Raw genomic sequence first — 25,362 nt, forward strand, 5'->3', positions numbered from 1 at the left:
AAACCTGGCAGATTACCCCTCTCTTCATCTGTCTGTCTCTCTGTCAGACGCCCCTCTGCATCCCCCGCCCGCACTGATAGGCACATCTCGTCTCTCTCTCTCTTTCTCCAAGGTAATTCCAGACAGTAGATGCCCGCCCCGGCTGGTTACTGCTGCTGCTGCTCATAGTTGCAGCCTCTTTCTCTCTCTTTTTCTCTCTCCTGGGTCTCCTCCCTCTCTCTCTCTCTCTCTCTCTCGCTCCCTCCCTCCCTTCCTCTCTCTCCCACACGGACGCGGCATACCTCCTCTTCACCAGCCACCGTGCGTGCTGGGACTGACGCGAGTACCCGCATACAGAGTGCGGAGTGTCGTTGCGCGCATCCTCGGTTAATTTTTCTCCAGATAGCCTAGCCTGCACTTGTCCCCTTCCTGACGCATAAAAGAAGAGTGGCTTTGGATCTGTCTTTCATTAACCTATGTGCAAGAGCTCTCTCTTCCTCGGTGTTACTCTCATCTCTACGGGAAACTAGAGACAATTTCGGAATGGTACCTCTCCGTGGTAATGCCATGTGACAGGGCTTTTCATCATCTGGCATCTCTTTCTCGTCCAACAAAAGTCGCTATGATCGTCCGTGTGTTCTGGCGTTGTTGATATTCAAAGAGGAGCCAAGTGAAGGAAAAATAAAAAGCTCCTCCTGAAAATGGAAGTTTTGGCCGTTGGCTTGGTCCGCTGAGGCTGCTGCTGCTGCTGCTGGTGGTGGTGGTTTGGTGATTGGTGCAGGAGGGGGGGGGGGAACTGCGTCGCCAGGACTGAAAGGCTGGGAATCACGGGTCATTGTAACAGAACCTGCTTTTCAAGACAACTGGGTTTTCCTTCACTTCATCGAATGGTTTTATTGCTTTAAATGAGCGGCCACATCCTCCAGCCACTCAGTTCGCCTTAACGCGGCGGATGCGGTTTGTTTTCTCTGCGGCTCAGCGTCTCTCCGCTCGCCCAGAATATGATTTAATATTGGGAGGAATTTCAACAGGGTACCAGTCTGTGACTACCCAGGAATCTCTACTTATTTTCCTCTTCAGACAAGCATCACAGTCCAACGTCAGGAGAAGCACATCTCAAGGCACACAGTACAGGGAATTTCCTTTACCGCCCTACAGATGGACTAAAAAAAGATAAAGAAGCTCCGATTCTCGGGATTGTAACTCTCATTGAGAGAGCTGTGGTTTTCTCTGCTTCTGGGGGGAAATTTATCTGGACAACATGAAAGTTATCTCGGCCATGTTGCTCATTGCCATTTTTTGGAGCCAGCAGTGGAAGTCGGCGCTCTCGGATTCAATCATCCACATCGGTGAGTTACTGCGCTTTCCCTCTTGTAATTCGCGTCTACAATAGGGCTCCCTGTGCGTCTCTCGGGAAACAGATTTGAGGTTTCAACCTCGATATGTGCTGCGCTGCTTAAATCACATCGTTGCCGGTGATTTATTTGACGCCCTGTGGTAATGAGTGGGCTTTTATACCATTGTAGATTAGGGCATCATCTACAGCAAAATCCCATACTTGAAATTGGTTTCTAGTCGATATTTTTTATTCTTGGCAAGTCCACTTCTTTGTTGGTGAAATAATAAACTGGAGATCTGTTATGCGCCATTGTGGACATCGTTTCATGAAGTTTACATTTAAGTTATTTCCACTTGCTTGATAGACATTTATTTCAGGTGGTCAGAGTCATTAATAGCCATGTGAATTGATTAGGAACGACAGTAAACCCCATGTAAAGGGACTATTCACTGAGTGCAACGTTTTCCTAGAATTTCACAGGCCTATATAATGGCTGGGTGCGCACAGGATTTGCGAAAAACAGGTGGTTTAGGATGGCGTGATGTTGCCCTGCAGGGCAGAAGGATTACCTTGCATGGCAGCAAATTTTCCACTTATATATTTTCCTGAAGCACAATGGCATTACCACCTTCCACATCGTGAGCTACTGCAGTGCCAGGAGGGGGGGAAAAAGCGTTTTATGTCCTAACGTCTTTTCGGCCATCCACCACCACCGGCAAAGTGTGGCACTGTTGTCTTGAGTGTGATTTCGACATCAGGGAACGTATCCTTTCAGGCGATGTAGCAGCGCCTCCGGCTCGGAGGGAGGGAGGGAAAGAGAGAGAGAGAGAGAGAGGGAGAGAGAGAGAGAGAGAGGGAGAGAGAGAGAGAGAGAGAGAGAAGGGAAGGGAACGCAGGAGAGCGTGTCTTGCAGGATGAGACCGAGGACGCGAGGTGGTGGTGGGCACACATAATCGTTGCACAACCTGGTGGCCTCGAATGGGCGACAGACCAGAGAGAGAGCACTGTGTAGGTGCAGCGTGAGTGAGAGTGAGGAGGAAACAAACACACACACACACACACACACACACACACACACACACACACCCCAGCAGAAAGATAAGCACCTGTCTGCAATGAACTGTTTTTGACCACATTATGCACATGGCCCATGGATCACGTTCACGTTTCAGCAGACACACATTCACAGATCTGCACACTCAAACACATGCGTTACGCATTGTAAACCACCGATCCAACCCACTGCATTAGCCTGCCAGGAAAGGAGGACTGGGCCCCTGTTTGATCCACTTAGGCCCTGGCCAGCTGATTTACAGAGTACACCCCAGGCCAATTTGCCAGGGGCTGGATCAGTTTGAGGTCTTCTCTGGGCTCTAGACCAACAGGATACTTCATATCAAACTTACAACAGCATCATGGCCAAACGGATGGGATTTACACAGGTTGAGTCGGCAATGAATGTGTGTTATCTAATTTGCAGACAATGGAAAATGCAGGTGGTTTGCCAATCAAACCAGGTTGAAACCTTCTGTTGGGGAGACCAAATGTTACACATGATGCTAGTTATGAACTAGTAGTTTAACTGGCTTCAAGTGGCCATAGATTTTTGTTTGAAGATGTTGAAATTGGGTTGTACTGACATTTTAGTGCTGGACAAGAAGGAAGGATGATGGAATATTAGTGGAGTGACACATCTGCAGAAGGCTCACCCTACATGCAGGTTGTAAGCTGTGGCTGTAGCCCCACAGGGGATGGCAGTGTAATCCAGTGGTTTGACAGATCACCCTGTGACTGGATGGTTTGATCCCAACAGCAGCCACTCGTTCTGCAGGGGTCTCACAGCAAGTCACTGAAACTTAACCTGCTCGATGATTGTACGTTTCTGGTCATATGGTTGTAAGCAATGTGGCCTGGCTTATGGGATATTTTTAGGTTTAACAAGGCTCCATATAGCTGAAGACAAGGATCTTCAGCTATATATAGGCCAACTGCACTGAGGTTCTTCTCAGCTCCTGAAAGTGGGTCAGTGTTCTCTATATGTTCACCAACTGTTTTCTATTATCTGTATCCACACTAACTAGGATTATATAGTTGTTTCCAGACATGGTGTCTCACTTGCTTTATCTTCTTAATATTGATTCCATGGGATTGACTAATAATGTCTAAGTTTCCTTGAGCTTTTTCTGTACTGGCATATTAAGGATTCTCAGTTTCCAGAGGATAGATGGCTTTCTCATTGTGTACCAGCCTGTGAACATTTCTGAAAACATGATTATTTTTATTTATTTTTTTTTGAATGGCTGCTAGCTAGCACGGTGACTTTTATTACAGGCCTTGCTAGAATACCTATTATATGTTTATATGGAACCCCGTTGTAAGTCTGCAGCAGTACTCCAGTCAATCCATTATTACCTAAAAATACTACACTGTATATTCAATAGTAAAAATAAATAGATACATTATCGTATTCATAGTGGTATTATAGTATCCAGGGTTTGTGTTCTCATGTTTATATTTGTATACAAAGTGGACGGTAAACATAAAGATAGATAGGATAGGATAGGATAGATAAATTGTGGTGTACTGTATTAGACGAGTCAGTAGGTAAAATTAGACTGTGCAGACATGGGATTTACAAAAGCAGAGGCTCTCAAATCACCTCCAGTTTGCAGCATAATCCATACAAATCCCAGATATATGTTTGAGGAGCAAATTTAGTGACACAGATAATGAGAAAACCCAGTTATTCCTCCTTGACCCTGGAGTGGAAACCAGGCCAGTGAGTGCTTACCAATTAATAGAATAGACAGTGAATGCTGTGTGTAGTTTATTGGTTGGCTGAGTGTGTTCTCGCTTAGTTACAACTCCATTTGAGCAGTGTGTTATTGGTTACTTACCCCCTTTGCATGAACAAGCATATGTGCATGTAAGTCTCTTTGTGTGGTTGTGGGCAAAGGATCAGTATGGGCGGTTGGTTGCTTGCTTGCTTTTATTTGTGTTTTTTGTCACACACTCACTCTCTCTCCTCCACCTTATTTCTAATCAATAGTTCATTTCCCCGCTAGCCACAAGTACTTTGAATCACAGCAAATAGTTTTCACTCCCAAAACAATGCTAATCTTTTACATTCTGCTTCTCTCTCTCAGTCCACCTCTCACTCATCCCCCCCTCCTCCCTTATTCTCACTTCTTCAGCAGACCTTGGAAGAAGCAGATAAACCAGGGGATGGTTACAGCAGAAACGAATGCAGGAAAGAGTATTATGACTTGCTATCACTGTTTTCTCAGTGGCTTCTGCAGTTCAGAATTTTGCATTTTGCAAGCTGAGATAATTTCTATCCATGAAGACCAGTCCAGTTTTTTCTCCTGCTCCCTCTTCTCTCTAGCCTGTACAATGCAGATGTGTCTGTGTGCATCTGTGTATGTGCATCATATTGACTTAGGACTGCATGAGAAAGGAAAAAAGTACTATACCCAGCAGGCGCATCACATTGACATGTCAAAAGTAATCCCTCTTTAATCTCTTTGTTGCTGCTAAAGATGGAATGAGGCAAAGGGAGAGAGACAGGAAAAGAGATAGACAGGCAAAGTGATGTATATCAAAGGGAGATAAGGTGGAAGAGAGAAAGTAAAAGATGGAGAACAAAGGAAGAGAAGATACACATTCTGTTGTCATCAGACGCAGTTTTTAGCTATCTGTACTGCAAACCTGTGGCATCCTATCGCACAGTTGCCTTTAGTTCAGTGATATTAATATCAGTGACCAGCAGATGTTTTCATCTTGCACTGTCCAGGCATTAAATTTGATTGAGCTGCTGAGGAGCTGCCATCACCGCCTCGCCCGTCTTCCTCATGTGCTCTCTTTCTCTTTCTCTCTCTCTCTAATGATCAGCATGCGGGGGTGGGGTGGGGTGGGGGGTGTCTGTGTGCTTCTTGGCCATCACTGCATCGTGTGCTGCATGGCAATGGTCCTCTGCTTTATAAGGGCGCTTCGTGGGGATGGACATGTGTTTCGTGAGAGAGAGAGACGGAGCCATAGTGTGGATGTATGTGTGGTTGTGCGTGTTCCTGATTAGTTACACTCAGAAAGTCACTGTGATTTATGCAGCCAGATTAAGTCCTCACTTTGGGTCTGCGCCGGCGTTTACCACGCAGTGTGTCAGAGTGCAGCCACTGGCTCACCATGCGTTACAGATGAGGCGAAGAAGTCGGCAAATGAGCCTTGTTTTCTGTGGTTCATATTATTTTTCACATTGGCACAGTTCTCTTTCTCTCTCCTGTGCGCAGCATTCTTAGAGCAGTCACTGAGATCCAGTATGTTAGCTTTATCCTGCCCATATTAATGCTTGAGCTGAGCCCACAGATTAATATCATTCTTAGCTGTTTGCATGTTTCAAATACCAAAGCTATGGAATATTGAAATTGATATGAGATGGCTTCATGTGGCTTGATGTATTTATGTAATATAGCTTAATTTTACAGATCTCTCTGTGGTTATGTTATGTCTCTCTTCTTATTGCTGCTGACAAGTTCACAGAAAAGAAGAAACTGAATGATGAAACACTTTGATAGAGGGAAAGGAATGTTGTTGTTGTTGCAAGCAGTCATCCTCAACCACTTTTCAAGGTGATACAACTGTTCAGTTACCAGCGGAAGACAGTGCGAGCCGTTTTTAGATGATCCATGTCGTGTCATATCGTGCTCGATCATTCCCTTGCCATGTGGCCAGCAATAACGTGATGTGCCCAATGGCTCTGTAGACTGTGTCCTGTGACCTGAAGTCATGGTAGAACACTCATCTGGCTTCATTTATCTTGCTGTGCACCGTGAAATTTACAAAGGACAAAGCGTCAATAGATGTATTAAAGAATCAGGTGCGTGAAAATCTATCATTGCTGAGTTTTTTCCATAACTTGTGCTCAAGAATTTAGCTGAATCATTGAAAGATTGGAACCATTCCTGTCAAGTCATGTTTAAAAAGCACCTGTGCAGCACTTCTCAAATGCAGTACATGCTTGATTTGACAGTGTAGGAATACAGACAGTGAGAATGAGAGGGGGAGAAAATGCAGAAAATGAGATTCTGCTGGTTTTACAGACCATGTTACCTTTGAATTATACTCAAATGTGAATGAAAAAAGATGGAGAGAGTCAGTAACCATAACAATAGCATACAAAAAGAACAATTACACTTAATAAATAGTGAAAAGCAGTCTGAAGACCAAAAAATCAATAAGATCTAACATTGGGTTATTTATATGATACCGTTGGGTATGTGTATTATTAATACAATATCTGTACCTCTTTTTTTTTTAAGTATCATGGTTATCTCTACCAACTCAGCTTGTTATCACTTACTGTTTGTGTTTTGTAATACTCAATTTGTCAACATCAGACATAGCATAATCCAGCGTGTGTGGTCCCAGTGTGACATCACACTAATTACTGAGGTCCACTGAGATCCATTTATTAGAGCTCCAGCTCTCTAGTGCTGATTTTAGCTTTCATATTTTGACCCACAGTATCTATGGTAACACAAACGACAGCTAATGTTAGGTGACACAGATTTTAGACATTTCTCACATTCCAAAGACCATTTTAGAACTGCAAGAAACTGTGGATGCACGATAAACAAGTGGTGCATGGACCACATTAATCAAAATTAGAACGGTCATTAGTTTTGGAAAATTTTAATGAAAGTTCCCCTCATTTATGTCAAGTTTGTCAAAACATATACACATTAAATACAGAAATATAGCTGTGGTTCCTTAATCTGTTATTGGACCTTCTTGGCAGTGCAGTTCTCACTGTCCTGTGGACAAGATAAGCTTTGAGAGACTCATGTCATTTAGATGAAAGGGACATAGAGAGAGAGAAATGTTGTGTTATCCTTTGGATTGCCCCATTCAGTTAAGGTGATGAAGAAGGGATCAGCCATAGATTATTGGATCTATGAAGTGCGTACACGTGTGGATGTGAAGGGCCTCTGTCCCTTAACAACAGTGATTGAAAGAGAAGGATTTCTGTTATTCAGATGGAAAGTTGAAAGACAGAATGAGAGGTTTCTATTATTTGTGCAGTGAGAGGAAAAAGGGGGGAGTAAAACAGAGAGGGAGATTTGTCCTGGCATGGCCTGGTTTTTCTTTCATTCTGGTGCTATTCTAGTCTTTTCCATGGAGAAGGATTTCTAAACATCTCAGTGTGTGTGTGTGAATGGCTGTTTCAGCCTGGTTTTGTCTGCGAGTTTCACAGCTGTCAACACTGCTTCCTCTTTTGAACTGTCAACTTCTGTTTGTGTGTGTGCGTGCACATACACATATTTAAATCTGCAGTTTTGCACCCATTCAGAGGGGTGGAGACTGTGTGTGTGTGTGTGTGTGTGTGTTAAACGCTTCACATCTTTTGAGTTATGTATCTATGAGCGTTGACAGATGTGCTGGTCCATGCTTTCTTTGACTGGGAAGATTCAGCACCTCACCTGATGAAGAACACTGAAGTTTTGTGTTTGTGTGTGTGTGTGTGGGAGCGAATATGATTTACAGAGGTGCAAACTGTGTGTCTGGTTTATGTATGTTTGTGTGGTACTCAAGACTGTTGTGCATCCTCTTGTGAAGGAAAGAGACAGACAGCAGCTCTGACGTCTGTACCTGGTCACTGAGGCAGAACCCTTAACCAGGCCACAGAGACAGTAAATGTGTGTGTGTATTTCTGAGGTTGAGATGGACTGACAGGTAGCTGTGAGAAGAAGTGTGATTGCTTGTCTGAGGCTGACTGCAGATGAAGGCGAGCAGAGACAACTCAGCCCAGCCAAAGGTGCTTCATCTCACCACAGCAGTCAGTGATGCAGGTAGAACAGACCAGATGGCCTTGGAAAGACTTGTACAACACAGGCCCTTGTTCCCGGATGATTGTATCGTGCTTGTGTTTATCCGGTCGACACACGCGGATTCATGCACGCTTAATGTCATCTGAGGACAAGAACCCTTGTTGTTCACCAGAACAATTGTCAGCTTGCTTTTTGTGGAGATTGAACTGAACCGCTTCTGTGCACGCATATACCAACATGGCCAAGAGAGCTCAACACACTGCAGTTTAAGGGAACACATGCAAATAGACAAAATACAACCAAATCAAGAAACCATCTTAATTACGGGCAAGAGGCAGGGTACACCCTGGACCGGTCGCCAGTCAATCGCAGGGCCGACACACAAAGACAGACAACCACACACTCTCACACTCACACCTAATGGCAACGTAGAGTAGCCAGTTAACCTAATGTGCATGTTTTTGGGATTGTGGGATAAAGCCGGACAGACCGGAGAAAACCCACGCAGGCACAGGGAGAACATGCAAACTCCACACAGAAGGGCCCAGACCAGGGATTCAAACCTGAAACCCTCTTGCTATAAGGTGACAGTGCTAACCACTGCAGCACCGTCCTGCCCATAACATATCCAATACACATTAGAGAAAGGCAGCGCAAGTTAAAAACACAACAGAAGCCGCCCTGAGGACACCAGAGCTGAACATGTTTTGGACACGCTTGTTTTTACCATAGTTTGTGACTCATTAAGTTATCAAAGTTGGGTGGCCACTGGCTGGGCACCAATTTTCTTTTCATAGTTTGCTGAATGAATGACCCACCCTTTTCTGCCTGTGATTTGCAAGTGCTCGCTGCCTTTGTTGATCGTGTGGATCAGATTTAGGCATGAAAAGTGATGATTGATTCGAGTTAGTTCTCTGAAAACTCTTTTATTGTTCTAGTCTGTGTTTGCAGTGTGTTTCTCTGGTGTGTTGTGTGTGTTTGCAGCATGTTTGTGTATTTGCAGTTGATAACTGCACTGTGTTGGGTTCTCTTGGCCACAACAATATAGAGCAGGCACATATACAGAAACACCCACTGATTTTATAAATATTAAAAATGTAAGAGCAGACTTTTACTTTGCCTTTGTACTCTTTACATTGTGTTTTAAATGTAGACATTTTCTGCTCAACGTTTAGTTTGAGGAAAGAAAAGCTGATTGGCTGTTGAGGCTATGCAGCGGCTAAAAGTTTGTTCCTCGTACAACAGTAGCCACTACAGAGAAAGATATCTCTTTGTTTCTGGGTTTGAGTGCTTTTGAACTGACACAATTTTCTATTTGCTCATAATTTGTTTCTGTGGTTGCATATGTGTGCTGATCTGTCTTTAAAGTCAGAATGGAGACATTTCGCATTTCGCACAGCTCGCCTGCCAATCATGCTACCACACACCGTGGAATTAATCATCTCTTTGACAAATTTCATTCAGAGATGATCAAAACACTAACATGTTGAACAAACAGTAGAGTAATACCATAGCAAAAGCACAAATCTTTTTTGGGAAAAATACTTGGTGTGCAAGCATGCTAATATCGAGAAAAAAGTAGAAGCACTAGCATGACTATCAATTCTGTGTGTGTGTTTACATGTGAGTGCATGTTTGTACATTTCTATGGCTTGTGTGGGTGTAAAAGTCCTTGTATGGTGTGTATCCATTCTATACTTCCTGCATTGCAGTAGAGTGAATATTTACAGCCGCCCTCTCTGTCTCCCTGGGGAAGAGGGTGCCCTGAATGTGCATAAAATGTGTCTTTGTGTGTGAATTGTATCTATGAAACATCTCGGGCATGCATATGTGTAACCATGTTCATGCATTCAGTAATATGCATACTGCCTGAACTTGCATGCGTTTCAAGTGTTTTCTTTTTCTCCATACCATATTCTGTGCGTATTGGCACACGCCACCATGTATGGGTGTGTAGATTTATGTGTCTTCATGCATGTGTATGTATGTGAGTGCTGGCTTAAGTTGTTTGCGGTGCCTCAGCTCTGAATTATTCCTCTGCCCCTACCAATCATGGCCAGGGTGTTTTTCATAGCACTGCAAAATCAGTAGTCAGTATGGCATTGGCACACACACATAAGCATCCATCCTTGTGCACACACATAAAGACGCACCCAAGAAGTAACCACATGGTGTCATAAAACAATATGTACTACAGCCTTTTAACATGAGTGCGTGCATGTTTCTCCACAATGCTGTGGTTTTGACAGAAAAAAAATACTGTTATGCTCAAGGCTGCTGAGAAGCTATTAATAGCTTACAATTCATTAATTCACATTATATGTTCTCAACATTCACATCATGCTGAATGACCCTGTGTCTCAACATCTGATAGCTTTGCTGCCTTCATTAATCACACCACAAATCATATTTGTTGTTTACTGAGCGAGGTTTACGCAGTAATGGTTTACAATCTCTAATTATATCACACTTTACCTGTTAATTTTCTCAACACTCTCACAGCTCTCATCAAACACTATGTAGGGGATAATCCTTTCATGGTGTTTCTGTCTTAAAAACCTTCAACACAGAAGTATAAACTTAATATTAAAATGATTCTTTACAAATTGAACGGTTCATGTTTGCATTTTTGTGTACGTTCACAGTGAAAAAGAGTAGTGACCAAGAGGAGCGAATGATTTTTGGAGGATTCATTTTCCTCACAGGGTTTCTTTAGGATGAAACCGTTTGGATTGTTTATTGAAAATAAAATATGGTAATACTAAGTCAGTGTGTGTAACATTAAACTCACGCATGTAATCTACCTTGAGGGCAATAGAATCTGTAAGCTGTATAATGCAAAGCTAAACATTATGACTGTACAGCTGACAATAAAATGATGCTGCACATTTCTGTCTGAAAATGGAGGAATAACAGGTTGTCGTTGATGCCTGATGTAAGAAATGTCAAGTCTGCAGCAGTGCCTCCAATCGACAATCACTTCCCTTTTCACTTGAAAATCAAAAATTGAGATGTAACACTGAGAATTAGAATGAGGTCAAATTGTTGCACCTGAATGAAAATTGAAATGTTGTTATTCTGTTCCATCCATCTCGGGTAAAACCTTTGCTTAAGTTCTCCTGACAAAGTTTGAACTTGTGGTCACCTTGCCTGAGGTATTTCTGAATGCTGCAGTCTAAATATAGTCTAAATATGTATATTTTTTCTGTTGACACCATGATATCACCATGTATATGTGTGCTCATGTGTTTATGGGTTGTAAATTTAAAGTTGTTGTAGTCATTTCTTCTACATGCTTTCATTGTACTCTTCTCCAGGGTATCTTCCTTTACCTTTTGATTTTATTCTCTTTCTCACACTTTTTCAATTTCACTTCAACTCTTTCATTCGTTGTCTCATTCTTCTTCGGTTGGTCCATTTTTTCTTTTGTTTCCCTTTTTGCCTCTGCCTGTTTGTCTTTAGTTTTAATCTCTGTACCTGCCTTCCCTGTTCTCCCTCCCCCCATCGCTCTCCTCCCTCCTGTCTACACTCTTTCCTTTGTGTCTGCCTCCTCCTTGATATTTAATATGCTGTCAGTGATTACAGAAACACGCATTGAAACTGAGAGGTGTTAAACACTTTGATAATCACTGTCGTGGAATTGTAATGTGCTGTTTGGTTGTCAGGCACACTTGGCAACATGTCACAAAACTGCCTGCATGTGCCCCGTCCTTTATAGTCTGAAAGAGAAAATCAGCAAATTGAGTGGGAGAGATCAGCATGAGCATACATTTGCATGTGGTTTTCACTTTTGTACTTTGAAATTTCTCCTTGGTGTGCAGATGTAGAAGAACTGACCACTTGTTCTCACCCACATTAATAATTTAAGACTTCCAGCACCTACAGTATCAGATTACTGTGGTTATTCACTAATGTTAACCTGCGCGAACTGTGATTTAACTTTTTAAATCACAAATCTGAAGAATGGGTTATGGGTTTGTACATGCTACATTATGCACTTATGCTCTTTCTGCCCTGTAAATGTGTGTAACTGCAGAGCTGTAATTCTCAATGACTTACAGCAGCAAAAGTATAAGTGAACTTCTGAAACACCTGCACACCTCTTTTGTTACCTTCAACCCTTCTGAAGTGAAAATACAAAGGTTCCAGTGCAAGAAATATGAGTTCAAGCTCACACGCGCTTACCTTTTATCATCAAAATGTTGGCTGTTGTGGATAAGAACAGACACTTAACACAAAGACATAGCTATACCAATTTTTTATTGTGAACAAACACTGTTTAGTCTGCACTGAGTTAAGTACTATCAAACATATGGAATGTGCACATAAAACTCTGCTGATATAATAGAATGCATTCCGAATACATTACAAATGAATGTAGTGAACACTTTTTATTTATTTCACAGCTTTGTCCTCCACTTCCAGGTTATAAAAGCTCAGCATGTACAGTGCTGGTGAGTGATCTATAAATTGCTCCACATGTTTACGACAGTCTATGTGCATCCATGCAGATCAGCGTACAGTAGATTGCAACAACATAGAACCCGAGGCTAAAGAGCTGTCCACTGAAATGATTTATGCAGACACTACATGCCGTTACAGCAACATGAGGTAATAATAAATATGTTAGACGGACCCTAACAGTATGTTGCCAGAATTGGCTGTGTTGGCCATTCAAACAGCACTACGTGATGAGAATGTGATTCAGGTCTTAATGCTTTACTGCAGGTCCTATTGTATTTGTACATTGGCATGTCTTAAAATGTAGTTAGCAGCTAAGCATCTTTAAAACAAATGATTCAACCATTAGCATATGACAGTATTTTACAGTGAGTGTTCTTCCACTTTCTATACACAGGGCATGTCATTCTGAGTGGATGTACAGCCCTTGTGTTTAGCTCTTAATAAATCTGCAAGCGCTTGTCTCTCAGCTGCCCCCAATGTGACATAATTCACAGCTTTATAATAGCTTACAAATGTGTGTCCTCAAGCAGGTTGAATAAAAACTTCATTGTTATTTACAGCAATGAATTCCACTGGGACTGCTAGAAAGGAGGCTAACATATTGATCAAGGCTGCATTTCTGTGCTGATTACACGTAGTTACAGCATCCAGATTAAATGGGTTACGTGGTAGGTGCTGCGGGGGGGGGGGGGGGTTCCTGGGACATATTTTTGCAGTTTTATGTGTGGTGTGCCTTGATCCTCACCAATCAGTCTGTGTTCTAGACCTAGTTGTAATGCATTGCTGGAAGTCCTCTTCATTACTGTCCCAGAATATCTCTGCTCTTTAGATTTCTATTGATCAGTCGAAATATCCACTGAGTCTAAAGATTTGGGAACCAACTGACAATAATATTTATGTAAAACCAATGCATTTTTGTAAAGACATGCTATATGCCATAATCCCAAACCAGGAACCCCCAAAGAGATGTCTTACTTCAGAGTACACTCAAGTAAAACCAGCACTTCTCAGAATAGAATCTGCTATTGAGACAGCATCATTAGAACCTCCTTGGTTGCGGACAGCCCTCTGGGCTCTCATTCTCTCACCCCCCTTTGCTTTTCGCTTGTTTTTCTTCACTCCACTGTCTCAGCCGTCTCATCTCTGCATGCCCCTCCTGCCCACATGTGCACTGTCCTCACTCCAGGCTCTTTAACCGTCTGCAGACCTGCAATCAAAGGGAAATGCACATCTGTTTTTCTTTTAATCAAGCTTATATTCTGCTTCTTTTATTCTCTGGGAATATCTGGAACTTGCTGTGCTTGTTACCAGCTTCCTATTGTTCGAATCTCTCTGACAGAACATTTCCTGGCTGTAGTCATTCATACGCTGAGAGAGGCAAAGTTTCTTCTGCAAGCAAAGTCAGGACTACAACACCAGTAACAGCAATACCTAAGTACTGCCACAGACAATACTCAATGTCTAGTGTAGCTGGGAAGAAGTAGGAACTTGGACACGTACTCCTAAAACTCATATGCAGCAAAGAGAATTTCCCTTGGGGATGAATAAAGTTATCTATCTATCTATTGATCGATCTAGATGAAATATGGCCTCTCAGAAAGGAAGGTTTATAGGTTGTTTTGCTGGGCTTATTGAGTGAACTAATTTATCCACTACTGATAGCTTCAATATCAGAAAACGGATATAAAAAACAGTTAGTAATGATAATCGTCGTTGCCATCCTCATCATCACCATTTTGTTTTGAAATGTGCAGATCTGCTCACTTGCTTACGTCTTCACGCTGTTACAGATCTCATTATATCTTTTTCATGGCAGACATTTTGACTTGTCATAGCAGGAGAAAACCCATTTGGAAATAATGACATTAACAATGAGCCAGATTTATCCAAATGTCCCAGGAAGCCACACCAGTCAGACTTCATGCATGGTACATGTGCGCTGCTGGGATGCAGCCATTATCACCGTTATTAATTTCACCTTTGTTTTTACCTGCTGTGATATGTCAGAATGTCTGCTATGAAAAAGATGATATTTGTAACACAAAGCAAATCCTGACAAAGAATATGCATATACTACTATAATGTAAACAATCTTCTGTGTAAGTTTTTGTTAAAATTTTATCACTTTAATACAGTTGTTTCCTATGTAAATAAAATATTTTCTTCAGATCTTTGCCTCCTGAGCCTCCAAGGTGTACTTGTTCATTCAGATAGGCTCAATAAAATAGGTTTACAGTACAATAACCTTGCCTTTGTTTTATGGCTTCAGGGAAAGCTGTGTACTTCAGGGAATGTGTTATGTGTTGGTTTTAGAAGAGATGGGGCCTTTGAAATGTTTAAAGCAAATGCACAAAGTAAAATCACAACTAATGCATTTTGGGCACCATGATGTATGTGATAGGGAAATGTTTGGGTGAGCAAAACTAAAAACTCTCTATTTTGCTTACCCTTTTCATCCTTCAAAGCTCATCCCAGTGAGAGGGAGAGAGAGTGTGTGATTCCTTTACCTTTGTTGTTTCTACCCATTATTCACTTGACTGAAAATATCTCTTCACTGTATTGAATAAAAAGAATTAGAGCTTGGTACTGGTAATCCTTACGCAAATGTCTTATTCAATTACACTGTGGTCCTGAGCATAAGTCTTGTATGGCTAAATCTTAAAAAGTTAAGCTGCAAATCCTCTTTAGTCTGAAGGTCCCAGCTCTAATCGTCAGGATATTGTTGTTTTTGGTCATATTAATTCTACTGATTTCCGGTGACCTGTGTGTGTGTGCGTGTGTGTATGTACACAGAGCGTGTGAGTGGGCGTATTTTGTGTATGCGTATAAATGCTTGTAAGGATAGGTCAGTCCGATTTGTTTTCTATTTTTTACTCCCAAATGGTCGATCTGTCATTATCCAAAAACTAGAGTGCTCTCTCTCTCTCTCTCTCTCTCTCTCTCTCTCTCTCTCTCTCTCTCTCTCTCTCTCTCTCTCTCTCTCTCTCTCTCTCTCTCACACACACACACACACACACACACACACACACAGGAGTTCGGAGAGCTTAGAACAGGACATGCACAATAGGACAATGGTGTAATTCATGAAAGGTTTAGCGGTGAGAGTGAGAGCAGATGTGTGTATTGTGGCTACAAGGTAGCAAGAGTCAGCATGCTAAAGTGGAACTGACTTTAGACACCAAAGCGTGTTCACATGCTAGCAGTTTGTAGCAGTTTGTTGTTAACATTTTTGTGTACTGCGTCCTGGATTTGTGCTCTGCTCACAACATTTGCATTTTCGTGAATGAGAGGACTTCAGGTGGATTACTGCATTATGTCAACACCATAACATCAGGATAATACAATATGTACCGGAGCAACACACTGAGGATTACTGTGGCATTATGGAAAAATGGATAATCTTGCATTTTGAAATTTGATGTGTGTCTCATAAGTTCCACAATTTTAAACAAATGTGATTAGAAGTGCTAAATTTAAAATGCGTTTTGATGAGTTAGACTGAAATTGTCCTGTGGGAGAGTCCCAGCAGTATTGCAGATGTTGTTTATTTGTGTGTGTGTCTGTATGCTTGAACATACTTAGCAGATGTACAGTATACACATAGAAGTGGTAGACATGGGCAGTCAGCTGTTCATGCACACGTACGCCGATGCACACAAACAGACTCTCCACTGACAGACACTCCACTGCACAGCCAGACAGGACTGGGTGTGCAGCTCAGCAGAGAAGCAGAATATGAGAACAGACAGTCTTATTTTTCCATATCCGTGTAGTTGCTGAGGGTTATGCACACTGGACAGCCATCTAACCCCAGCACATTACTGTGCAGTCAGACCAAATCAGCCGTGTGTGCATCCTCTCATACTGTATGAGTACTATTAGGGTCACCTCAGTGCACGGAGCTCTTTACAGTATGTTTGAATGAGTGTACAATTGTGTGTCTCAACACTGTGAACATATTAAGGAAGTTGGCCTGGGTGTTCATGTGTATAGTAGGTCTCAGTGCATGCGTGCTGTGTCTGGGAATTTATGCAGTTTGCAGTGTTTAAAAAAAAAAAAAAAAAAAAAAAAAAAACTGTAATGGGCCTCAGTATCCTAAGGGGAGAAATCGCAGCACTGTTGAAACGTAGCCTCGCTACAGAGAAACAGCAGAAGCGAGAGGTTACACGAAATGTGAAAAGTGAGCCAACATTATGCATTCCAGTGGGAAGTGGCTAAACAGCAGCTAATTATGTAGTCTGCTCATTTGAAATAATGTTTAAAAGTCCCATTGGGTTTATTTGATTTGCCCTCGTTCACATTTCTTCCGTGTTGTCAGGGATCTGTTGAAGCAGTGGTTTAAACTTGGCACATTGTCATTTTGATGAGAATTCACAGTCGACGGTGGTAATGACCTCTTCCATCCCACATTATTCTATAGGCAGATGAATGACTTCACTTTCCTAATGATTTGTGGGATTTGGTGTTGCTTATGTTTTGCTATTATTCTTATCTGGAATTTTTATGTGCACAAAAGTATATGCATTACAGTGTAATATTTTTATTTATTTTGCCAGTTCATCTCAAAACCTCTCTCTCTGGTTCAGTTTAAGTATGGTATAACAGCCAGGAAGTTATAAACTACAAGACACACAATCAATAATCCCTCTTAACTCAAATCAAGTGTTACAGAATGTGTGCAGGGATGTACAATTGCACCCAAAGTAACATTTCCTGGGATGAAAAATCTGCACATTTTAAGAATACGAGCCTGGAGCTAAGTGGTATGTATATTTATGGTTATCCTGTCATCACAGTACTGCTTCTCAATGTTTAAGGCATTAGTGCACGTGGCAGCAAAAGGCTGGGTGAAGATTTTCAAAAACAAAAAGGAAATAAATGCTTAAACAATCCTGCCACATGCTGTATAGCGCAGAAAAAGCCAGAACTCTGTGACGCAGTTTTCTCTTACAAAGTTTGGGGCTGTAATTTGCATTTAGTAAAAGCTCCAGACATTGGGGGGATTATGTTGATTTTAGTAGTTGGTATGCAGTGGGATAAAGATGTCCTTGACAGTCAGAAATGAGTACATACCACACACTTTATTCCAAGAAGCAACAGTGTGTTTGTGCTGTGGCCTTAAGACATATGGTTGGATGTTTCTGGTTTATGTGCATGCTTTTTTAGGTTGTTATGCAATGGATAGTGACTGTAGTCTGAGGGGAATGCCTTTGGCAGGGTGAGACAGGAGTGATAGAGTACATGCTCTTTCAGCACCACTATCTTATATCAGTTGAGCTGGGCTTCTGCCTTTGCCAGTTGCCTTGGGTGAAAATATTCAGTGGAGCAATGATAAGCAGTCCCTCTTTCACATAATGCCAACTTTTGTGAGGTCCTGCTTTACACCCCGCTATGCTGAATATTTTGACAGTTGTGGAGGATAATGTTCTTATAGGTCATTTCATGGTTCAGCTGTGATTTTGTATCCACTTCGGGTTAGTAGTTTAATTTCGGTGTTCTGGTTTCCAGGAGATCCAGAGGGTTCTGTGACCTTTTTTGAAGGTAAAAAAAAAAGTAAATTCATTCCTTATTTGCAAAGCCTTCTTCCTCTCCATCCTCTCAGGTGATTCTCTTATCAAGAGGGCGGCCTAGACTGCAACAGATAGATCTCACCACTACATGTCCTCAAAACATATAATGCTTATTATCTTCATTATGTTGACTAAATTCTTTGCTCCGTAACTCCACATATAATACAGTTCCTTCATTTCAATATTTTTGCTAACTAGGCTAGTGACATCACGTGTAAGCTGTTGCAACATTTTGTAGTAGAAGAGTAGAAATTACACAGGAAACAGATAAAAAGATTTACAGGGGAAAAAAAAGATTTTTCAAATGTTGTTATCCTAATAGAACTGTCTTCTCCCTTCAGGATAAGTACGAATGAGCAAAAAATGTGACTATTTCTTCTTTTAAGTGAATCCGCTTTTTAGATGTAGATGTCCAGCAGGGGCACATGGTGAGGGCTGTCTTTCTACACCAGTGAGGATCTTTATTTTTACTTTTTGGCGCAAAACCAGGCAAAGTGTAGCTCCATAAATTTTTAATCTGTGAAACTGCATTGCATTTATCTAAAATTTTGGGTTTAAATGAGCTCTTATTACAGTTATTATCTCCATGGGAAAATCATACGAACTCGGAAGCTGTTCTGTAAATGAAACCAGCAGTATTGTCACCTGTGCCACTGACTGCAATTTCATGAGGCCAGTAAGTCTGTCTCTTCATCTGTCTTGGCAGGACATTAATAGGACCTGATGAGGTGTTGTCAGGTACCTGCCTTGGCTTCATACAGGCTAGGTGCTGCTGGCGCTTGTCACTGGCATCAAGTGTGATAGCTATGGAGTGAGCCAACCTGATTTGCCTTACTTGACTACTGAGAACAAATGGCATAAGCAGCACAGGATTGATACATCACTTTCAGTCTAACTTGCTGTAGATGCTGCCCCAAATTTTTTTTCCACTCTAAAATTTGAATTGTAGTTGAATGACAGCTGTTCAGAGGCCAGATTATATCATTTAGTAAATCAGCTAATTCTAGCACCCAGGGTTCTCATGAAGGAAGTCACTAATTTATTTAGATACACACTGGATTGTACTCCATATTTAGTTTATTTTATGAAAGTTTAATAGCTTTATTGCTATTATGTGTAATAAACACTGCTCTCAGAATTACTTTATAATTAACTCACTTGAGTGGCCACTTTCTTCTTGTCTTAATATAAGAATTCAGGGAAAAATAATCACTGGCTTAATGTCTTCTTAATCCTTAAAGACATTCACTGAAGGGTAATACTGAAAATGCATATTTTTGCATCAGTGACATTAACGTTAGCACTGACACTGGCTGCCTGTGAACTCTTTATTAACTACCGCAACCCTGCGTCTTTATTAAATTCATACTGCTAAAGTGATATTTTTAATATGCAGCCATCTTCATGTATTATTATAATCCTAGTGGGGAGACAGTGACTAGAAAAGTAAAACAAATAAAAATACAATGAATAACAACAAATCCAGACACATTTATTTTACAGCACAGGGGAAGCTGAACAAAGATATACAAACAATTTGAAGGTAGGGAAATGGTTAAAGGATTTTTGGCCATCAGTGTCTATCTTAGGTTTCTTCACTTTCAATTTGCACATTTTCTCCCTTTCACTTTTTCTCTTTCTTCTTTCTTTTGTGTGGTGTCTGCCCTTCTTCAGCATCTCGCGGAAATAAAAAACTAAGCAAACGTAGCACAGGGCTTTGCATTTTACTCTCACTTTATATCAGACCAAAGAGATTATGTGAAGTAGAAGCAGCATTTTCCATTACTGAAACTACAATAAGCTCTTTTTCTTCTTTCTCAAATATGAAAGAGATGGGAAGAGGGAAGAAAAGGACTTAGCTGGGAGATACAGCAGAAGGGAAACAGGTTATAAGAGAAGGGAAAGAAAAGAACGTTTTCTTTTTTTTTGGTGTCTCCTTCTGTCTTCTTTGGTATGTCTGATAGCATCTTTGATAGGGTCAATCTGAGTTGGGGACTGGGGATGAACTGACTGTCTACCAGTTTGTTTTTTTTATCTCTTCCTGACATCACTCTAGTTGTTTGTATGTTGTCTCTCCTTTCTTTTCCCAGACTTTGTGATTAAACGCGTCTTTGTAGTAAGTTTTCACACAGATGAAAAATGAATGATGCTCAGTGATGCATGGTGCATTGTGTCATGGTTTAGCCTAAAAAATTGAGAACTTAAGCTCTTTTCACTAGCTTAATCAAACAAACTGTGTAATGGCATGTTTGGCAGAAAGATAGCTTACTGAGACTGTCCTTTAAGTGACAGTCCAGGGAGTTTATTTGCCAAATGACGGGCTGTACTTTTGTGCTGGCAAGCATCACATACCTTTTTTTTTTTATTTTTTCTTTTGAAACAGGTCTTTGAGCCAGTGGTGCATAATTCACAGCATCATGAGAGTGCATCGTAACTGATATTTGTTTAGAATGACTATATTGGCTATGCCCAATCAAATTGCCCTTTACCTTATCCCATAAAAACATTTATTTTTCATCACTGCACTCTGAAAATATCTGGAGCAGATCCACCACAGAATGCTTCCCAGAGGTCTTATTGGCCAAAACATTTTCCATTAAAGCAGGTTGGATAACAGGTTGATAAAGCAATAGAAATAACACAGGAGGTGACTGTGCATTGCACATTTTTTTCTTGGTTTTAGCAGGGAGGGAAAGTGAGAATAAAGCCAAGTAATCCTTGATATCAAGACTGCGCATTGCACTGCGTGAGTGTTACTGTCACACGCACGACTGCTTCATTTTTGTTAATTGCTGGAGACACAGCCCTATTTACTGTGACTCACCAAAGCAGAATATGGACACAGATTCACCTCATTGTTGCCATTAGAGTGCAATCAGCATCCCAAAAACTATTTCATTGTGATTACTTCCACTCTCACTGCAATTTAGTCCTGCAAACCACTGTCTCAGATCAGATCTACCTGTGACAGAGGCTGATCACATTACACATAACATTAGGTTAGGCTGACATCAAGTAGAGAACTTTGTAATGTGTTCACATTGCATTAAATCATTTCTTAATTTGTTCTTCTATTAAAACTGATACATTATATATACTTACTTAACACATGGCATGAAGACACATTGTTGAGTTAAAGCAGATTACGTCCATGCGCAACATATCACACGCAGTTACCAGTAGAGCACTGCCAAAAACAAATGTTATTATAATGTGAGCCACAGTAGGGAAGTGGAACAGTGCTGTGATGTTCTTGACAATCCACAGCCCTAATTTGCTTCACAGATCTCGATGCTCTTTCTTTTTCCTTATGAAGACATCAGAAATAATTTACCAGTCCTTCAGTTCTTATTCCGGCCTTGCCAAGATAAGACCGATACTCATAAGACATCGACGAGCGCTGTTATTTAAATAAAGAGAAATTATTAGAGTTTTAGTTTTCATGATCTTTGAAAACTTCTCTTATTTATTTATTTTTTTAATTGAAAACTTTTCTTGTGTATTTCATAATACCCACATAACTACTTGCACAGAATAATTTAATGGTTACACTGATAAATAAAGCACTGAAACACAGCTGAGAGTTGAAAGGAAGAAATGAAACCACAGCTAGAAAAAGGAGAGGGACTGTAAAAGAGAATGGCAGAAAGCAGTAAAGTGAGATTGGGATTTTGCTAATGTGGGACATAGTATGCAAATACGAGAGCTGCAACATTCGAGATCGTTTGAGTCCATCATGATGCATAATTTCTCAAAAGCAGCGTTACAGACTGAAACAGGCTTTTCTTAAATAGCTCGTGATGTAAAAATGGCTAATGGCAGAAAGAGAAAGACGGGGTTGGATCAGTTGGTGGTTTCCAATACTTGCAAGTGGATTTTACTGATGAGAAATGTTAATTTGATGTCATACAGAAAACTGGCCCACTTTCAGCCAAAGCTGCTTTACAGACTCTAGGTGCATCGGAGGCATCCATTTTGTGGAAAATAATAAAAAATAAAATAAAAATTAGAATGCGACTTATGGGACTGTCACACCAAGTAACTACTAAACCTGTCACTGATATTCACTCTCTTGTCTATTTGAACCATGCCTAAAGTACACTGTGTAGTCAAACGTTTTGGGTCACCTGACCATTACACCAGCAGAGACTTTAATGACATCGCATTTTAAATGCATAGACAGCTTTGCAGCTCTAACAGCTTCCACTTTTCTGGGAAGGCTTTCCACAAGATTTTGGAGTGTTTCTGTGGGATTTTTTTTGCCCATTCATGCAGTAGAGCATTTGTGAGGTTGGGCACTGATGTTTGAAGAAAAGGCCTGGCTCACAGTCTCTGTTCCACTTCATCCCAAAGGTGTTCATTGGGGTTGAGGCCAGGGCTCTGTGCGAGCCAGTCAAGTTCTTCCTCACCAAACTCATCCAACCATGTCTTTTTGGAGCTTTGCTTTGTGCACAGGGGCACAGTCATGCTGGAATAGAAAAGGACCTTCCCCAAACCACAAAGTTGGAAGCATAGCATTGTCCACAATGCCTTGGTATGCTGAGGCATTAAGATTTCCCTTGATTGGAAGTAAGAGGCTGATCCCAACCCCTGAAAAACACCCCCCTTCCCAAATTTTGTCTGTATTGTGTATGTAAAAATGTATGGCACTGTATTTGTCTGACCTTATTGTTATAGGCATTTCTTCCCATTCCAGTCCTATAGCCCAAGCAATCTATTCAGCCCAGACTTAGGTGACAGATGAATCACATGATATTGTGAATGACTGCTAAACAAGGAAAAGTGCAGACATTCTTTGAAGCCAAAATTGTCATTATGTTACATGTATTTTGACTAATGGCTTTTATTCATGCTAAAATTGTAATTATTAAGGTACAAAGCTTCTGATACAAATACAGATGATTTCTCAGAGTGGTTTTCTCTTAAGTTTCCAAGCAACAGAAGTGGACTGTGAAATAAACTGATGAGAGGGGGAGGGAAAGAGATTAGCAGTGCAGTAAGGCCAGTGAATCATGTGGAATCTGTGCTGAAATGAAAGGATTTGGCAGACAAAGTATACAGAAAGGTGATTCGTTTTTATAAAACTGTCATTTAGTTTCTGTTTGTTTGTTATTCCTGGCTTTCCTGATTACCCAGTGTTTGTTAAACCTGTTTAGATTAAATTTTGATTGCCTTCGGCGTAGCTTTGTCCTCGCTTTCTCCTCCGTTTGTTTACTGACCGATGGGTGTCAACATGTTGAGGCCTCAGAGAGAGAGATAATGGGCCGATGATCCCAAACTCGGGATTTTCGTAAAAAATACCTGCAATTTATTTAGTCACTTTTAGTTAACTGTCTACCTTTCAGAACTTCCCAGAACAATATTGTTATAATAACAGTTCAACTTCTGGTCTTTGACTCTACCTCAAGTTACCTCAGAGGTCTACCAGTGTTTAAATTACATTGAATGCAATAGGCGAGATAAAAATAGAGCTAAGAAGAGGAGCAGGGAAAAATAAAAGTAAGATGAACAGGGAAAGCAAGGGGTTGGAGGAAGTAGGTAAGACATAGAGAGACATGTGGAGTGAAAAATGAGAAAATGAAAAAGGAAAGTTGAAAAGATCGGAGGAGAACTGAGGGCAATTAGAATGAATAAGTCATTAACAGATTAATATTAAAATGAACGAATTAATGTTAAAATTATAAGATACATGAATGTATTGTGTCAGTCTCCTCTATCATTTGATGTGGCAAAAAAGAACTAAGCAGAGGTCTTCTGCATGTAAGAAATAAAAGTTGATCCATACAACAAAATTATTCTCACAGCACATTAATTATACCTGCGGAAAGAAAGAAAGGCTGTGATTAGGAAAGAAAGGAGAAGACAGGCAGGATATCAGGAGATTTAGTTCTTTTATGTTGCTATTACAATTTTCAAAGGGAGAATTTAGTTCAAGAAAGATATTGTGCCATAGTGAAACCAAACCATCCCATAAGGCCACTAAGCCAACTGGCAACTCAAATTTAGAATCAGCAAACACATACCCCATAACCATGTTTGCCCTCTGCCCCTGCAACAAGTTTTGAACAGTATTCCTCACCCTCTTCCTCTTTTATTGACTGTGAACATCTGTCTTAGTGAGTCAGTGTTTGTTTGTGTGTGTGTGTGTGTGTGTGTGTGTGCGTAAGGAGGAAAGATGTCTGATAAGAATCTGATTTCATAGTACACACACATTGACGTGTCTGAAGATGATGAGCTGTTTTGCGTGTTTATGACGTTTCACAATGTTTTGTATAAATTCAAAAACAGCAAAAGAAGAATAGAACCTTTGACCCAAAAATGAATGTACAAGCCGTGTACCACAAGAAACAGGAATATGTTAGTTTGATAATATGAAGTAGCCTGGTTACATAGTTGGACTCTTTCTTGCAAACCCATGGTCACAAAATGACATTGAGGCTCAACATTGATTATATGGTTGAACCAGATAAGCAGTGAAATGAATGGAAGCTGATGGTTGAAAACTTGGTATATAAATAAAAAAACAAAACTTCTGCAAGCAACAACAGCTTACTGAAAGTACTTTATGAGACTTAATGTGATAGGATAAGGCAAAACGCTTTTGTACCATTCTCTTCTCTTCTCGTGTCACCATCTTTGTATTTTATTTATTTATTTATTTTTTGTGCTGTCTTTCACTCTGCGTTTACAGGCACTCAGGAAACCTGGTTATCGTTGGCTTTCTGCAGTAATGTAATTTCTGATACATCATGAAAACAAGGTTCTCGTACATGGTTTCCTTAAGGGATAATGGATTAAGAGAAACCCTTTCACATCTGCCATCCTTTTTAAAAAGGGTTTCATGATAAAGGAACAACTAAAACAGAATTTCATGCTGCAGCATATATATATAGTGATATAGTACATTACTGTACAGCAAAAGTATGTCATTCTCGGCTCAAAAATAGTAGTAGATAATGTTATATAACACTAGTAGTGGAATAAATGTGATTAGTGACCCATTGCATGTAAACGCAGGTTTTACAGTAACCTGGTTATCACATAGAATGTAAAAGCATCCTCTGTCTCCCCGCCTTAACTTGATTTCTCCCAATAACACGGTTTTCTTGTATGCATCTAAATGTAATCTGCCACTGGTTTTAATCTGAATTCTCCTCTTTATTTTCTCTTTTCCTTTCACTTGCTG

At 40.7% G+C, this 25,362-nt stretch overlaps 1 protein-coding gene across 2 annotated transcripts in view; it reads left to right on the forward strand.

Moving 5' to 3' along the window:
* Positions 1 to 217: 217 nt before the first annotated feature.
* The window catches only part of grid2 (glutamate receptor, ionotropic, delta 2), a 427,565-nt gene continuing 402,420 nt past the window's right edge, over positions 218 to 25,362 (forward strand). The window contains exon 1 of one of the 2 annotated variants that reach the window (XM_046387650.1): positions 218 to 1,328. In XM_046387650.1, coding sequence (XP_046243606.1) covers positions 1,241 to 1,328 — 88 coding nt within the window. In that variant the 5' untranslated portion in view covers positions 218 to 1,240. The remainder of the gene's footprint in view (positions 1,329 to 25,362) is intronic. The other variant, XM_046387649.1, reaches the window with a different exon arrangement.

Source organism: Scatophagus argus, chromosome 4 (genome assembly GCF_020382885.2).
Source record: "Scatophagus argus isolate fScaArg1 chromosome 4, fScaArg1.pri, whole genome shotgun sequence".
In the NCBI taxonomy this organism is placed as follows: domain Eukaryota; kingdom Metazoa; phylum Chordata; class Actinopteri; family Scatophagidae; genus Scatophagus; species Scatophagus argus.